Raw genomic sequence first — 18,766 nt, forward strand, 5'->3', positions numbered from 1 at the left:
TGCTTTGAGTAGGTGGTGGTGGCGCAGGCCGCCACCACAAAGAAACCGGAAAAAGAAACAGAAGAGAGTAGGGGTCAGTATGGATTTTGGAGCCACTGTGAATAATTATTATGAAGAATTGAACATACAGAGTATCAGTATTAAGATTAAATTGAAGTTATAAAAAGGCCATGTTAAAGTAATGTGTTTTCAGCAGTGTTTTAAAGTGCTCTACTCTATTTGCCTGGCGAATTCCTGTTGGCAGGCTATTCCAGATTTTGGGTGCATAACAGCAGAAGGCCGCCTCACCTCTTCTTTTAAGTTTAGCTTTTGGAATTATAAGGAGACACTCATTTGAAGATCTAAGGTTACGATTTGGAATATAACGCGTCAGGCATTCCGATATATAAGATGGAGCGAGATTATTTAAGGCTTTATAAACCATAAGCAGTATTTTAAAGTCAATCCTGAATGACACAGGCAACCAGTGTAGTGACATCAAAACTGGAGAAATGTGTTCGGATTTTCTTTTCCCAGTTAGGATTCTAGCAGCTGCATTCTGCACTCGTTGCAAATGATTTGTCTTTTTTGGGTAGTCCTGAGAGGAGTGCGTTACAGTAATCTAGTCTACTGAAAACAAAAGCATGAATTAATTTCTCCGCATCTTTCAATGATATAAGAGGTCTAACTTTAGCTATGTTTCTTAAGTGAAAAAATGCTGTCCTAGTGGTCTGATGAATATGCGATTTAAAATTCAGATTACAGTCAACGGTTACCCCTAAATTTTTTACTTCCGTCTTAACTTCTAATCCTAGTGCATCAAGTTTATTTCTGATAACCTCACTGAATCCATTATTGCCAATTACTAAAATTTCAGTTTTCTCTTTATTTAGTTTGAGAAAATTACTATTCATCCATTCAGAAATACCAGTAAGACATTGTGTTAGTGTATCGAAAGAGTCGGAGTCATCAGGTGCTATTGATAAGTACAGCTGTGTGTCATCAAACTTTGCTGTTTTGTGGCTAGTGAAATTAGCTTCACAGACCCAGGAAGAAAGGTGTTTAGTACAGTATATATAATAAACCTTTTACCGCCTACATTTTCATCTTGCCTGCAAATTTACCAATTCCCATCAGGCAAAAAACAAAAAAGTTTTGAGGCGCAATTGGATGAAGAAAACATGGTCAGGAAGCCAAAAAAAGTCAATAACAGGATGACAGCCGCACTGTACCAAAGTTTAAAAAAAAAAAAAACAAAAAAAAAAACGGAAAGTCAAAGAAATTGATTATTTTGAAATGCATGGGTGTTTGTAATGCGTCAGATCACATGAGGAAGAATTACCTAGCATATTTTTTAACCCATCACGTAGTTTCCTGCAGGTAGCAACCTTGGAGGGCTTGCCTCTAAACATAGGATGCCACTCTTATCACAAGAATAGGAATTAGGCCTGGGCATAACACGAGTTCACAGCGAAATCGGCCTAAAAAAAATCTTAACAACAATAAAAGTACACAAAATAATTGAAAGCTGAGTTTAGAATCAAGATTAGTGACTAGAAAAACATCATAAAATGATAGAGAAAAGCATAAAATGTATACAAAAGTCCAGTTATAAAAGCAATGAACTGTTGTTGATGGGAGGACACCTGTGTCATTACCCTTAAAGTTTATATATCACTAGCAAAAGTGGTATCTTGTCTAAAACCACAGCTGCAGCGTTTTGCATTTTCTTCTCATCCTGGGTAATGTTGAGTCATGCTGAATTCCAAATGAATCTTTTCCTCGGTTAATTTAATTTATTTTGGATCCTTTTTTGAGAATTTGCAGTGCTGTGTTTTAAAATGTAGCATGGTCCTTTCTTTCCACCCCTAAAAAAACTATTAAAACTTTAAAATTCTTTAGCGAGTTTGATTATTGCAAAATCTCATAGAAAATTTTAGTGCCCATTTCACAAAGTGTATGTAAAACTGTGCTGTTTTCCTAATCACTACCAATTATATTTTTGTGATGTTACATTTTTCGTAATCCAAGGTTGTGAGATTTGGACTGCCAGATAAGAACAGTGGAAACGTGCAGACCGGAATTTCATTGTACTGTGTACATGTGATAATAAATCTGAAGTGAACTGGTAATACTATATTTTATTTAACAGAGCAAAGCTTTGCATTTTTGAAAAAGTCAATGTTGTTTTATACCTGCACATTCGGCATAATTAAACAGGACATCACTGTAGAGAATATTGTAGAAAGAGAAGAACAGAGAGTGATATTACTAACCTTTAATGTTTCATGTTGGTTGACATTCAAATCCATTTTAATAATGAGGTAGCTATAATTCAAGCTTTGATATTCAGTATTGTGGTTTATTGCAATTTCCCAGTAGAATCATTAATGTTTACTCACAATTGAAGGAAATTTTTTACATTTTATAGTTGAACTGATTAACTGTAGTAGCAGTGCTCAAAACCCCACTAGGAAGACTCAATAAGCAATTATATATTGGATTTGATGGATTAACTTAACTAATGTGCTTGAGTATTTTGATTTTGAGAAGTTACTTCTAAGTTTAATTTCAAGTCAAGTTTATTGTCATGTGTATAGTATAATCAAATTATTTTTTTGGTGACCCACTAGCTTGATTAATCAAGTGTTTATCTTTTTACAATATAAAAACACTGTTGCAAACTAAATGGCAGCTTGTCTGAATTTAGAGAAAATAATCAAAGGAGCAGATAGGTTGCCATGTAATCAAGGACCTTTATCTTGCTTTGAAAGGTCTTGTCTGAAAAAGCAATATCATTATTAAACCTTTTATTTTTTTATATTTTTATTGATTTTTATTTAGAAACAGATAACATTCCATACAGTCAAGTCAAATTTAACAAATCAAAGCAAAATTCAACCCCCATAACATTCCATACAGTCAAGTCAAATTTAACAAATCAAAGCAAAATTCAACCCCCACCCAAGAGAAGACGAGAGGAACCAACATCAGAAGCTACTGTATAAAAGGAGCAAGAAAAGAAGGGTATCCTTTTCCCCAAAATGGAAGCTTATTCTAAAATGTTATTGATTAGAGCCAGCCATATTTTAAAGTTTTGAACAGTTTTTTCTAATTTCAAGTGGTGTAGAACATCGGTTATGCACTGACTTGAGAGTGGTGGGGTGGGATTCTTCCAGTTGAGCAAGATAAGTGTATGTGCTAGTAGTGTAGTAAAGGCAATTACAGTCTGTCCTCCTCCAATTTAATTCCATCTGGGAGAACACCAAACACAGCTGTTAATAGGGTAGGAGAGATTGTGACACCAAGGCTGTACATAGGTATGCAAATACAAAGGTATTTTGTCCAAAATGTTAATTTGGTGCACACCCAGAACATATGGCTTAGTGAGGCTGGAGCTAGATTGCAACCTTCACAGGTTGAATCTTGCCCTGGAAAAATTTTGGACAATTTTAAATTGGATAAATGCGCTCAATAAAAGATTTGTTGAATGACTGAATGATTTGCATGTGTAGAGTTTGAGTGTATTCTGCATATGGCTGCTTTACACTCTTTTTTACACACTTTTCTGAAATATTAAGTGACAGATACTTTCCCAATGTATTCTGGGGTCTTTGAAAGGAAGGGACTTTAATATATTTTTATAAATTGTAAAGATGCTATCCGAGTCTTCAAGACTGATCAATAATTCTTCTGGAATAGAACAAGGTGGAAGGCCATCTAGTCACGTCTTGTTTAATTTTTTTCCATGCAGACAGCAAAATTTTGTTCAAAAAAAGGTTTATATTTACTTGTAATATGAACCCCTAGATATTTAAAATGATCTGCCGAGATAAATGGGAAGGTGTTCGATAATACATGCTAGAGAATTCACTGGAAAAATCGCTATTCAGAAGATAGATTGCCCTTTATGATGCACATTGTAGTAGTTCCTTGTTCTTCTTATGAAATATTGTAATTAATGCTTGGTGAAAAGTTTGAAGTAGAATTTTTTTTTCCTTTAGCTTCTATAAACTTTGCTAATAATAGTGGTGCTAACTTATTTGAGAATTTATTTTATAAAATTACACTAACCAGCTGTTTTCCCACTTTGAAGTGAGTTTATAGCCTATTAATAGCAATGCATTTTACCACCAAGGAAAAGGGTATATTTATAAATGTAATCATTTATAAACATATAGGTCTAAAAAGATGAAAAAGGGGTTTTACTGCAGGACTTGTTTAAGGTTAAGTAAGAACTGTCAGTTATTTTGCTTTGTTTTTAATACCTGCATATTTTTTTGATTTTAAGAATTAACATTGTAATAAGTAAATTGCAAGTAAACAGGGCATACATTATTATTTCCGAAATCAGATAAGATACCCTTTACACTACCCATTTAGAGAGCAAAGAAGGACTGACACTGAAATATCAAATAGGTTAATGATAGTAGCATAGCATAGATATCAGGATCGCTCTTGATATCTATGCAAAAGGACGAAGGTCCAAGTCTTTAAAGTCCTGGTGCTTCCTGTCTTGCTATATGGTTGCGAGACATGGACGCTATCCAGTGACCCGAGACGAAGGCTGGACCATTCTTTGGTACTGTGTCTCTCTGGAAAATCCTTGGGTACCATTGGTTTGATTTTGTGTCGAATAAGTGGTTTCTCTTGGAGTCCCGAATGAGGCACATTACCTGCATTGTGAGGGAGTATCAGTTACGGCACTACGGCCGTGTGGCACGTTTCCCCGAGGGTGATCCAGCTTGTAAGATTCTCATTGTTGGGGACCAAAGTGGGTGGACCAGGCCAAGGGGTCGGCCACATAACACCAGGCTGTGGCAGATAGAGGATCATTTCCGGAGGGTGGGACTGGACTGGTCTGCCTGGGGGGGTTGCCAACCAGGATCCTGAATCACTTTGTTATGTAGTGGGTGCGGCAACGTACTGTACCAGTGCATGCTCCCCAACTTAACTTGACTTGACTTAACGATAGTTATATACGCTTATGTAATTGATGACAGCATTAATAAGAGGCTGCCAAATTCTAAAACATTTCGAACTGTGTAGAGGGAATTTTTTTTTTTTTCTCCTTAGGGTAGAATAGGAAATAATAGGAAAAGTATGTTATGCTAAGAGAAGGAAGACTTTTCTAACTGAGCAAAATAAGACTGCATGCTACCGATGTGCAGCAAGTTATCACAGTAGATTGTTCAGTAAGCAGTGATAATCAAGTTTAAAGAGCAAGTTTTTTTTTTTTTTTTTAATATGTAGTAAATTAAATGTTTGGAAGAAATTTTATATTGGAGACACAGTTAGTTAAAGAATACAAATATATTGTGAATATTTAAACCTCCTAAGGTCCCAAAATACTTTGTGTGAACTATTCTGTACTTAGTAGGATCGTCTATACTTCTACCACATGGGAGTGGTACCAGTAGTAGTTGGCTGTAATTAATGGTATACAGAGAGTGAAGCATGCGTGGAGTGCAGGATTTTTTTTTCCATGACTAACCATGTCAGTGCAAAATCATTTTGTTCTAATTCCTGTTATATTCATTATCATAATATGTACAGGTAGTCCCCAGGTTACAGACACCCGACCTACAACATATGAATGGGGCCGCAGCTGCAACGTATGCACCTCAGTAACTGCCGCTCCGTCATCTTTGGCCCGGGGACGCTGCAAGCGGTGGCTGGACGGAGGCTGGAGGGGGTTGATTTCGCTGCTCTTGCAGTGTAGTGTCCGTCGGGCAGCTCCCGGTGGCAAGCGGTTTGACTGCCCGCCCCCCGCTGCAAGTGGTGACCCTGTTGTGGCTGAACGAAGGCCATTGAGGGTAGGCGGGGGGTAGCATTGTAGTGTGTTGTCAGTACAGGGTGGTCCAGATCTAATTCTGCAGATCCAGATCGCCTGGATGACTTTGATTTATGTGGGGACGATTCCAGTTCGCGCAAAAACGATTCTTCGTGTGGTCAGTTTGCACATTTCTTGATGGTCCGGGATTTTTCGGGTGATTTTCTATGTAATAAACTGAGTAAGTTATAGCATAATGAAAATTGCATAATTAGATCTGGATCACCCTATACATCAGACGTGTTGACGACTGGTGCCTAATCTGCTGTGATAGCATATACAGTGCTGTACAGAAGAGCTTAACCTTTTGTCTTCACCCTTCAAGAATGTCTCTGAAACACAAATCTGATGCAAGTGCTGGTGCTACAGTAAAGAGGAGAAAAACCATCACCATTGAAAATAAAGTAGAAATAATAAAAAGGTCAGAAAGAAGTGAAGCTCCATTATTCATTGGCAGAGCACTTGGTTACAATCGGTCAACAATAACAATTATTAAAGTAATGTACCTGTTCTGACTTACATACAAATTCAACTTAAGTACAAACCTACAGTTTCTATCTCGTACGTAACCCGGGGACTGCCTGTATATTCACAATCCCCTAGTAAATTTGAAAGTGTCATATTTCTCTCTGATTTAGATATTTCAAAAATTTGTTTCATCTGGCATTTCTTTGTGATAATTGCATTCAGTTTCTTTAAATAAGAATTTAATATCATTTACAAGGACAAATATATCTACATTAACCCAGTTTATTTTAAATCTTTTTATAAAGTAATTTTGCATGAAATGTTCATAATTTACTTCAAGGGGATGTAAACTAATATAAGTTTTGCTGTGGTTTTGAGAGTGTTGATTAAGTGCTTTGTAGTAGATTAATAGAAACAACTGTGTTTGTGTTAAATTAATATGATCAACCTATTTTATATTTTTCTTTTTAAGTGATGATAGTATGGGTTATCAGTACCCATTTACCCTAAGAGTTGTTCAGAAGGATGGCAATTCCTGTGCCTGGTGTCCTTGGTACAGGTAAGGTAATTCTTAGTTCTCACATATCTGTATACAGTTAGGTCCATAAATATTTGGACAAAGGCAACTTTTTTCTAATTTTGGTTCTGTACATTATATCACAATGAATTTTAAATGAAACAACTGAGATGCAGTTGAAGTGCAGACTTTCAGCTTTAATTCAGTGGGGCGAACAAAACGATTGCATAAAAATGTGAGGCAACTAAAGTATTTTTTTTAACACAATCCCTTTATTTCAGGGGCTCAAACGTAATTGGACAAATTAAATAACTGCAAATAAAATGTTCATTTCTAATACTTGGTTGAAAACCCTTTGCTGGCAATGACAGCCTGAAGTCTTGAACTCATGGACATCACCAGATACTGGGTTTCCTCCTTTTTAATGCTCTGCCAGGCCTTTACTACAGCGGCTTTCAGTTGCTGTTTGTTTGTGGGCCTTTCTGTTTAGTTTTCCACAAGTGAAATGCATGCTCAATTGCGTTAAGATCAGGTGACTGACTTGGCCATTCAAGAATTTTCCACTTCTTTGATTTAATACACTCCAGGGTTGCTTTGGCTGTACGTTTTGGGTCATTGTTCATCTGTATCATGAAACGCCACCCAATCAATTTGACTGCATTTAGCTGGATTTGAGCAGACAGTATGTCTCTGAACACCTCAGAATTAATTCGGCTGCTTCTGTCCTGTGTCACATCATCAATAAACACTAGTGTCCCAGTCCCACTGGCAGCCATGCACACCCAAGCCATCACACTGCCTCCACTGTGTTTTACAGATGATGTGGTATGCTTTGCATAATGAGCTGTTCCACGCCTTCGTCATACTTTTTTATTCCCATCATTCTGGTAGAGGTTGATCTTGGTTTCATCTGTCCAAAGAATGGTTTTCCAGAACTGTGCTGGCTTTTTTAGATGTTCTTTAGCAAAGTCCAATCTAGCCTTCCTATTCTTGAGGCTTATGAGTGGCTTGCACCTTGCAGTGCACCCTCTGTATTTACTTTCATGCAGTCTTCTCTTTATGGTAGACTTGGATATCGATCGCCTACCCCTGGAGAGTGTTGTTCACTTGGTTGGCTGTTGTGAAGGGGTTTCTCTTCACCATGGAAATGATTCTGCGATCATCCACCACTGTTGTCTTCCGTGGACGTCCAGGTCTTTTTGCGTTGCTGAGTTCACCAGTGCTTGCTTTCTTTTGGATGTACCAAACTATAGATTTTGCCACTCAATATTGTAGCAATTCTTCGTTTTTTTCTGTTTTCGCAGCTTAAGGATGGCTTCTTTCACCTGCATGGAGAGCTCCTTTGACCGCATGTTGCCTGTTCACAGCAAAAACTTCCACATGCAAGCACCACACCTCAAATCAACTCCAGGCCTTTTATCTGCTTAATTGATAATGACATAACGACGGACTTGCCCACACCTGCCCATGAAATAGCCTTTGAGTCAATTGTCCAATTACTTTTGAGCCCCTGAAATGAAGGGATTGTATTAAAAAAATGCTTTAGTTGCCTCACATTTTTATGCAATTGTTTTGTTCACCCCACTGAATTAAAGCTGAAAGTCTGCACTTCTACTGCATCTGAGTTGTTTCATTTAAAATTCATTGTGGTATAGTGTACAGAACCAAAATTAGAAAAAAGCGTCTCTGTCCAAATATTTATGGACTTAACTGTATGTAATTGTAATTTTTGAAAGCTTGTATAGATTACTATAGTTACTAGCAGGACAATGATTACTTAAACTGCCATATGTCCATTCCTTGTTTTTCTATTTATCACATGTACAAATATTTATTAAAGCTTTGTATATTAACAATTGTGGACATTGGATCGACTTGTGGTTTTGCTTACATGTTGTCAATTTTTTTTTTGGCTAATTGAAATCATTGTATTGTCATCTCTTTTGTTTTTGTGTATCAACCAAAAAGTGTTACTAGTATTGAAAACACCATGACTTTACTTAAACAAACAGGAAATTATTATTTTTTTGAATTTATTAAAGTTTACTGTAGTACATTGCTAAATTCTTAGTTTTCCCAAATTCACTGCATTTGTAAACTATTGTGTATACCAGTATTGAATCAGTACTTTTAATAATTGAAATTGAAAAGCACAGAGACAGGGTACAAGAGGGGAAATGACTTCAAAGAAGTCCCATAAAAGCATACAACACCTCAGGAATGATATAAGGAACATTGTTTAGTCTGTTCCCAGTAAGAGTATAGAAGTGTTTTCCTGGATGCATGACATTGTAGGCATTTTGAAGGATCAGAACAGATTCATTCTCATATTTTCTTAAGACTAAATTTGCATTTTGCATCTTGGAGAAGGACTATTACAACATACATTAAAAGTTCTGGAAGGAGGTGCAAAAGTATTGGAAGGGCTTCTTCTGCACTGAATCAGTTTAGTTTTTATCAAAGAACTCACTCCCATAGGAGAATTTCAGAGAATGAGTGAGACCACAGTTAATAAGCAATCTGAGTCCTCCACTCTTTGCCTTTTGAGTGGAAAGTACACAGTTGAGCTTCCTTGGTGTTTTTTTTAAGCTGGGACCTGTTGGGCTACAGGAGTGCAACCAGGTACATGCTGACAGCCATCAGTTTGTGGCTGTTTCCAGGAACAGATTTGGGAATCGTCTTTCCAGAGAAGTTTGTCTAATTACATTTGAACCATCGTGTTACTCTAATGTAAAGAACACAGTTGGTCTGGACACTCATTTGAAGTTGCCAAGTGTAGCCCTTTCATCATTCCAACTTTACACTAATTGTTTAGGGGTCTAAAAATTGAACTGAAGAATAAGGAAAGTCTTATGTGGCAGGTTACTATTTTTTTTCTGCTTTGGCATAAGATTTTTATATTTTGAAAGATGAGTTATTGAGCTTTTTTAATACATAAGTTTGAATTTTATTCATTTGCTTGAGAAAAAGTCAAATGTTTTTCATTCAAATTGTATGTCACTTTTCCCATTTTAAAAACCACTATAAGCAGATAACTGGTTGCTAGGACATCAGTGTGGTCTCTTGGGACCTTCTTCCTAACTTGCATCATGAAGACTTCTTATAAATTAAAGTGCAGCACAAGAGCACCCTTGTCTGAAATACGAATTTGATCAATGAAAAAGTGCAGTTAGTTATTCTTGACTTCGATATTCTGGTCTTTACTAGTACCTCTTTTGTCTCAAATCAGTTTTCGTCTTAGTAGTTTGGCTCTGGTAAAATTGAATTTTGGTGAGTGACTCTGGAATTCTTTAAGTGACCCCAATTATGGTTAACACATCTGGCTTGAAAGACCGCTCAAAAAAGCCCTCTTTCTGTTGTTAGTTTTATTCGTAGGCTTTTGAAAAGACTTTTTTGAATTTAACTACTGTAAGAAACGGGTAAACTACTTAAATGTCATAGCACTTGTGCTTATATACTGAATACCAGAAGATTACCTTGGATGGTCAGTTTGGGGAAAAGACAGGTTCCAGCCATATAAGCTGCATAACTGTCGGGCTGTGTCGTGTTTTCATGACTGGTATAACAAAAATGAAATGAACAAGTAGCAATAGCACATGGGAAATCGGCATTTCTAAATAAAATACTATTCCATAAAAATTAAGCATTAATAAATATTTCTACATGGAAAATAGTGTTTGACTACAGATTTCCATATTTAAAATGTTCAGGAGTGAACATTTCTTATTTTTGAAAATTAAGTTTCTTTACATTTATTTAATCAGACCATTGATGATTATTATTTAATTATTTTGCACAAAGATATGCAGTGGAATTTAAAAAAATTATTATAATTAATTGTTTATTAGATCGATGTATACCTTTTTACAGGTTTTGCAGAGGCTGTAAAATAGATTGCACGGAGGACAGAGCATGTGTTGGGAATGCATATATTGCCATCGACTGGGATCCAACTGCTCTTCATTTGCGATATCAAACATCACAAGAAAGGGTAAATAAATAAAATGCACAAAACCATTTTTTAATGAAATAGAGTTCCAAGTTTAACTTGCATGCAGCCCCATAGTTTTGGCCTTTCAGATTAATTTGTAGTTTGGCTTTGTGTCTAATCCATTGGACTGTTAAGCATTGAGTTATTGATTCAGGCACCAGAATTTACTCAGTTGTATGTTCCTGAGTCATGTCATGTTACATTTCTCATGTGGGATTATATTTTTGCTGTAATGTAAATCCATATTGCAAAATCACAGACAGCGTAGTTAGAAACAGAACAGTTTGAGAAAACTTGTGCAATTCATATAGGCAAAATACATGTGAGGGGTACAATTCATTTATATAAAAAGCATATATTATACAGAAAGTTACGTTTTTGAGACTATTTTTTACACTTTTATGTGAATGTTGTATCCAGAAATCAAATTTGCATTTAATACTTTTATGACTTTCCTTATAGTACCAGGTGTTTACAGTTTAATGAAATCATATAATAATAAATACATTTTCTATATCTTAGCTTTTCAGAAGTAAACATGGATACAAAACCAGTTAACGTATTTACGCGTGTACCACGCACACATTTTTTCTCGAAAATTAGCATTAGAAAATCAGGAGCGCGTCATACATGAGGAAATGTAATTCTGTAATGTTTACTTCTGCCTGGGCTCGCTCTCTCGTACGCGCACTCGCGCTCTCTCTCTCGCACACTTGCGCTCTCTCTCTCTCTCTCTCTCACGCTGGCTTGCTCGCACTGTTTCTCTCTCTAAACGCTTCCTATACAATCACAACGCACATCGTACATGGGGAAAAATGATTTTCTTTGTAAAAATTAGGGTGCACGTCTTACATGACGGCACGTGGTACACGAGTAAATACGGTAATTCATAGATGGAGTCTACAGACTACAATTTATCAATTGCATTCTTCCATGATTGGTCCAAAATGTGCAACTTTGTGCAAAACACAACACAGTTATGTTAAAGGTTGCACACTACATAGCAATATATTCTTCTCACAGAATTAAATTGGGGAGAAGTGGAGTCTGTACCACAAATAACATTTCTTTGCCTGGCTACCAGGTAGTTTCCTTGAAGCTGTGTGCTTTGCACAAATGGACACATTCAGCTATGTATACATTTAAAGCAGAGAAGACACAGAGTAATGAAGCATGCTAAACATAAGCCAATATGTTGAAATTTCAGTGCCTAAATGTCTATGACATGGATGATTTCAGATGCAATGGTATGATCTGCCTGAAGATGTGCATTTTTTTTTGTGTTCAAATTATTTATTATTTGATGTCAAAGGGTTAGGAAGAATAAAAATAAAATTTATAAAAGCAAATGAAGGAATTAGCATTTAGAGTTTTTATTTTATTTATAATTTAAAAAAAAAAATCACTGTAATGTATGTTTCTGTGGTATACATTAATGATGTGTTATCTTAAACAGCATGCAAACAGACTCTGACCTTTGAAATTGGTGTTTGCTTACTTCCAGGTGCAGTATATATAAGCATTTAGGAAGATTTTTCTGTCAGTGTAGCAAACACACCAGTAAGAGCCATTAGTGTGAAATAAGAAAAAAATGGATAGCTGTCCATCATGATGCTTACATGTTTAGTATCTTTGATTTGTTGCTTGAACTTCCATAACACTAACATGCTCCTGAATTTTCATGTTTTGTATGCTATCTTTATGGTAGTTAATGTTTTAATTTTGGTATTTTTAAAACTGAGAAGGAAAGTACACTTTTGGCTCTTGTTTCCATGGCTGTTATTATTTTGTAGAACTTCTTAACTTGTGTTATGACCCTAGTGATATGAAAAATGTTCCTTACTTTCAAAATGCTATGTACGTTTCAAAGTTATTTGTGGTCAGTAATTCTTGTCTCAAGATCCAGTATTTGTTAAGTATATCCTAAGCAACTTTTTATATTATTGAATACCTTTAAACAACTACAACAATTTCCCATAATTGTAATGTCCTGGTTGAAAGTAGAATATTAAATAAAAAATTTAAATTAATCAAACAGTACAAATAGTTTTTTAAGGGAATTCTTACAATTAAATAATCATCTTTGAGTTGTCAAAATGCAGATGAGTGCTAATGTTTTATGCTATTTTTAGATTGTAGAGAAACATGAAAGTGTTGAACTAAGTAGACGTGCTCAAGCAGAGCCTATCAATCTGGACAGCTGCTTAAGAGCATTCACAAATGAGGAAGAATTGGGTGAAGATGAAATGTATTACTGTTCGAAATGCAAGACTCATCGCTTGGCCACGAAGAAACTGGACTTATGGAGATTACCGCCAATACTGGTTTATATCCTTTATTTTTCTTTGTAGAAATAAGATAACTGTTTCATTTAAAATATTAATTTAAAAACTGTACTTTCTATATCTTTTTGTGTCATATAAATTTTGTATCCAATAACATTTCTAATATATAAGAGCCCTTACACATTCCAAAAGGTTTTGACAACTAGTCTAATACAAATGAAGATGGGAATTGGAGAGAAGGAAGTGCTTTTTGTTTACGGAATGTTATTCCTCTTCACACAAACCAAAAGAACTTAAAATGCAAATACAAGTACACCAGAGAAAGCAATGTAATAAGACCCCTGTGCCCCTTTAGTTAGGATATAGCAGGTTGGATAATGGATGGATGGATGGATGTTGGTATTACAAACTATTATGAGCAAACACACACTAAGAAACTCTACACTAAAAACAACATCCATCCCAAATAGCACAACCTGTCTTACAGTTTTTCCAAATGAACAGCAACAGAGTCCTTAAGAGACTGTAGGTTGATTAGTGTACAAGTGCATGTGCTGGTGCTAAATTCCTGGTTGTCTTTATTATGGCATAATGTCAGTTGTTTGTTTCATATAATCAAAATAGTGTATGGTTATATTGTAAGTAAGACAAGTTTTAACTAACTCATGACCAGTCTCATCCAGTTTCTCTTCAGAACTTCGATATTGATCCATATCCTCTGAAAACTATTCTTATAAAGATGGAAAAGAATAAAAGTAAAAAAAAAAAAAATATTAAAATAATGGTAGAGTTCATGCTACATATACTCATAAATGTATACTTTATTATTTTTGCAAAAGTACATCCAACATCCATCCCTACATCTTCCAAACCCACTTATTCTGAGCAGGTTTGCTAAGATGCTAGAGCCTGTCCCAGCAAGCATGGGCGCAAGACAGGAACTTAGTTCTTCAGCCACTCCCATTACTGCATCCTTGAAGTCATTATCATTGGGAAATTGCTTTCCATGTAGATTTTTTTTTTCAGGCTTTGAAAGAGAAAATTACTGGGGGCCAGGTCTGCACTGTAAGGTGGATGGTTAAACTCCATGAAGTTGTATTCCCTGATATCAGCCTTCAATTTTTGGGATCTGTTAGAGGGTGCTTTGTTACAACAGCAATACACATCCTGACAATTTCCCATGATATTTGTGTTTGATGGCCTCATGAAGTGACTCTATTGTGAAGGTGTAGATTTTCTACAGTGCTGGTTGATTTGTGTGGCATTGATTCTAGCAGCAGAAAACCCTTTGTATCCCAGAAAGTGTTGTGGCGAAAAATTGTCACCAGAAGGCTTTTTACCTGAAAGTGAAGGCTGTTAGGACTCAGGATAGGCAAACAGAGTTTTAAAGCTTTATTGCAGTAAAACAACACAAATAATAACACAGACTCAACACAATACGGGCAAACTGAGCTGAGCCCCGAACGGTTCAAAACTTATATAGTAATTTCTTATCACTCTGACCTTGTTCAGTTAGCTCATTCTGCACCTGTCCTCACTGTCCATTGTTCATTTCTAGTTTCTGTTTTTGCTTATTTATTTCACTGGCCAAGGCCAGTACAGACTTTCTTCTTCCATTTATGGGCTTTCCTCTTGTCACTTCCTCTTTCTCGGACTTTTAAGCTGGTTAGTCTGATGCCTAAAGCTAAGCTTTAATTGAAAAGAATTATGGCATATGTCTTTATTTAATCATTTGCTTGGCATGCTTAACTTGCCTTAATTTCTGCGCAAGTTAATTTCTAATATATTCTTCTATATTTATTTATGCTAGTGCCTGATGTGGCGATGCGGGTTCAGCTTCATGTTCCCATCTTCTGTTCGGGAGCCCTTGAACCCAACACCGCTGATTGTTATAACCGAGATGATCTAGACAATGACGCAACAATAGCAATGGAATGATGTAATAAGTGCAAAGTGCTTTTATTTAAAATAGTCAACAAACAAATACAAAGTTTTCAATTAAAGTGCAGTGATTCCCAAGTTCAAAAGTCGTCTTCAAATAAATAATCCATTAAAACAGAGGCAATCATGGAGGTTAAAAACAATGCAAAAACAATCCTTTAAAAAATGAGGTTGAAACAACGCTGGAAGCAGTCCTCTCTAAACACAATGACATGCCTGGTGCTTCTTCTACGCTAGCGTCTCACCTGCTTATCCCGTTTGGGCCCTGCAGCCGGTGAGAAGCTCTCTCTGCAGCTGTCTGTTCTTTCACACAGGTCTGGAGTCCTCCCGGTCCTGACTTCGGTCTGGCGCTCATCCCAGGCCTGAGACTTGGAATCCTTGGTAACCAGGACGCTCACACCAAGGACTTCTCCACCAAGCCTCCCGACTCCCGCTGCCGTCCTGGTCTTACGCGGACAGTCTTTCTTCTTTATTGTTCACTCCCGCTACATGCTCACTCAACGGGAGCGACCACTACTACGACACCCAGGTGTCAGCCTAACACCCAGGCTTCCACACAGCTGCCTGGGAGCACTTGTTTGCTCGCCCGCTCGCACCGGCTCTCTCTCTTCTCTCCTCTAACCAGGTTTCTCCTGCCTCCTTCCAGCAACCTCCGTCTCTCTCTTTTCTTTTTTGTTCTCTCCCCTTTCAGCCGACTCGCGCTTCTATATATTGAGAGGGGCCATAGCAGCTGCAGCACATTAGCAGCCTCAGGAACAATCATGGATGTGGGCAGTCTCTCACCTGTGCACTTGGGTGAGAAACACCCACACTGCAGATCGCCCTGAGATCCGCTACAGCCACCACGCCCCCTCACTAGGCCGCGAGCACAGTGATTACTTATTTAAAAAAAAACAGCCTTTGCTGAGAGAGCTGTGGACCCATAACACCACGCCTGAATATACTTATTTTATTTTCATGCATTACATCATTTTGACCTTACTTATAGCAGAAGCCTTCTGCTGTCTTTTTGCTGATTCCCAATTCCAGCTGGTTTCTCACATGTCTACCAAGGCCACCTTGTGCTTAGCTTCCTATTTTGTCCACACAAATGCACGGGTAGTTTCTATGCGTCATTCCTGTCCTGTCCTTCTTTCCCACTAGCAAGTCTGCCTCAAGCTTTAAAAAATAATGCAATATGACTAATTTTTTAGTTAACCATTTGCTTGATTTAAGCTTAAGACTTTCTGAAGCTTTTAATTACTTTTATGGCTATTTATGCTAGTATGCTATTTATGCTAATATGTACATTTTTTTCTCTTCCATACTGTCACCAAGATTTTTCAGGCCAGCTATTGCACACACAATTTCTTGGTGGTTGGGAACTGCTTATGCTTCCATTGTATGGATTATTGTTTGGTTTCAGGGTCTTGGTGGTGCCCACATTATATCTACAGTAATAATCTGTGAGAAAAAGTCAGTGGGATTTTCACCAAGACATTCCCTTAACTGAATTCCTGACAACCTGGTCTTTTATCTGGTGTCAGTATTAGGGGAACCAATCAGGGGCAGAACTTTGACATCATCAAATGAGTGTGGAAATTGTGCCAGCTGAAATGCCTACTGTATGGGCTTTTACATTAACCTTAACCTGATGACCTTCCATAATCATGGCCTCCACTTTTTTGGCACATTTCCCATGAAGATGCCTCAATAGTATGCCCTGTAGGGGGGTATGGGGGGTCATCTTCAGTTGACTACCATCTCCATTTACATTGCTTGGACCAAAACTTTACATTATCAACATACATAGCATTCAACCTCTCACTATTTTCCTTTGGCTTCTTCCCTTCCTTTATGAGGAATATAATGATGGAATGGTGCACCCAGTCTGTCAGTGTCTTTATATACTCACAGGTAGATGAACTGACAACAAACTGCATGTGTGGCATGCAGGACATGTCCTGATCTCCAGTGACAAGTTCAGATCTATAGCAAAAATACATGATATACTCCTTGTAGGAAAAGAAAAGGAATTGCATATGATACAACACATACATCCTCATGCATAAACCAAATTGAATTGTTTTCATTATCCCACTTCTAGGACATGAGAAAGATAAATGGAAGAGGGGACTGTACACAAGAGTGAAGTGTTCTATAATGTAACTTACAAAACATTTCATACTCTTATCATAAACATCAAACACTTCACTTTTTTGCTTATATACTTTATCCTTGCTCTGAAACCAGGATACACAATTCTTTATTGATTATGTTAAAAAAGCTGTATAAATCTGCAAAAAAAAATAAGTATGTATTAAGAAGACCCATCTTTTATCTTGGTAGAGTAATATATATATATATATATATATATATATATATATATATATATATATATATATATATATATATTGCTCTACTTTCCCCTATTGTATTATTATGTAGCCTTAGAATGCCCAATCTCACAGACTTACCACAGTTTATAAGATATTATTTTATATAACTTCTCCCCACCTTCCCTTCTATATCTATAACCTCAGGCAATTAGATGTAGTAAAAAGACAAGTAGGAGTTAAGTTACACATAAAATAATGTATTACTGATAATATTCATAAATAATAACAAAATGCAAAGTACATTTGAATATTGGCAGCCATACAACCTGATAAAATGGTGATATGTAATTCAGGTGGCACACAGACTTGAAGTTACTTAAAATGTCTCTAGTTAAGGCATCGTTGGTGCTCAGCTTTCAGCCACATGTCTGTTCAATATGGCTGCTGAGCTGTGCTCTTCATTGTGTTGTCTTCATCATCACAGGTTAGCAAGAGAGATGCTTCTTCATCATATGTTGGTTAGAGAGAGAGAATGTGGTTGAGTAAGCAAATTTATAGGTTCTCTCCAATTCCTAGAACCAATAGGACATTGTGGTACTTAAAGGCCTCTGAGACAAGCCAATTCCAAACAGCCATATCTCAGACCAATGAGAGAAATAGTACATTTTAACACCTGCAACCCCCCCCAAGACCATATGTTAAGCTAACCTGGCTTTGTATGGGGAATGAGACAAAGACTTCAGCAGAGAAATACTCATCAAACTGGTTTAAGACACATCCCCCAAATCCTGTCATAAAATTGCAAAGAGACAGTCCTAAAAAAGCGATCGGGGGGTATTTGGGGCAAACACGAATACCTCTCACCACTTGGTTTGCCTAAATGATAAATGTTTTGTATGTCTTTATTTATAAAGTTATATGCAAAATCCCACATCACAGCAACCCATTAATAAATTTGAATCTGTATTAGACACTGATATATTTCTAGCTTTAATTAAGGTTTTAAAATGTATTGTCTACTGCAGTGGCTATCAAATACTGTACATCCTTTGGTGTTTGTCTTAGTAAGCTGCTTCTTTTTTTCTTTTGTGTTTTTTCCTTTTTGTCAATCCAGTTACTACAAAAAGGTTTGTGATTTTTCACAATAATGTAGCTAGAAGTCATGTACTACACAAGGATCATCTATTGTCTTTTTTCAAGATTTTTTTTTATGTTTTGGATATTTAATAATACCTAATAATCACAATCACATAAGTGGATCTGACTCTGAAGTAGTGACATATTCCCAAAAGAATTCAGAGAACATGTAAATTCTACATAGCCAGTGATAATCAAATGCTTTGAACCACTCAAAATCCATCCTCTCATCCATTTTCCAGACTCTCTTTATTCTGTTATATGGTCACTGTATGCTGAATCCATTTCCAGCCATTC

At 36.6% G+C, this 18,766-nt stretch overlaps 1 protein-coding gene across 4 annotated transcripts in view; it reads left to right on the top strand.

Annotated features, from left to right (window-relative positions):
* usp32 (ubiquitin specific peptidase 32) overlaps positions 1 to 18,766 on the top strand; it is a 209,923-nt gene that overhangs the window by 174,362 nt on the left and 16,795 nt on the right. For all 4 annotated transcript variants that reach the window (XM_039756745.1, XM_039756747.1, XM_039756746.1 and 1 more), the window contains exons 28-30: positions 6,753 to 6,839; positions 10,668 to 10,788; positions 12,921 to 13,112. In XM_039756745.1, the coding sequence (XP_039612679.1) occupies positions 6,753 to 6,839; positions 10,668 to 10,788; positions 12,921 to 13,112 (400 nt within the window). The remainder of the gene's footprint in view (positions 1 to 6,752; positions 6,840 to 10,667; positions 10,789 to 12,920; positions 13,113 to 18,766) is intronic.

This window comes from Polypterus senegalus, chromosome 6 (genome assembly GCF_016835505.1).
Source record: "Polypterus senegalus isolate Bchr_013 chromosome 6, ASM1683550v1, whole genome shotgun sequence".
Taxonomy (NCBI): Eukaryota; Metazoa; Chordata; class Cladistia; order Polypteriformes; family Polypteridae; genus Polypterus; species Polypterus senegalus.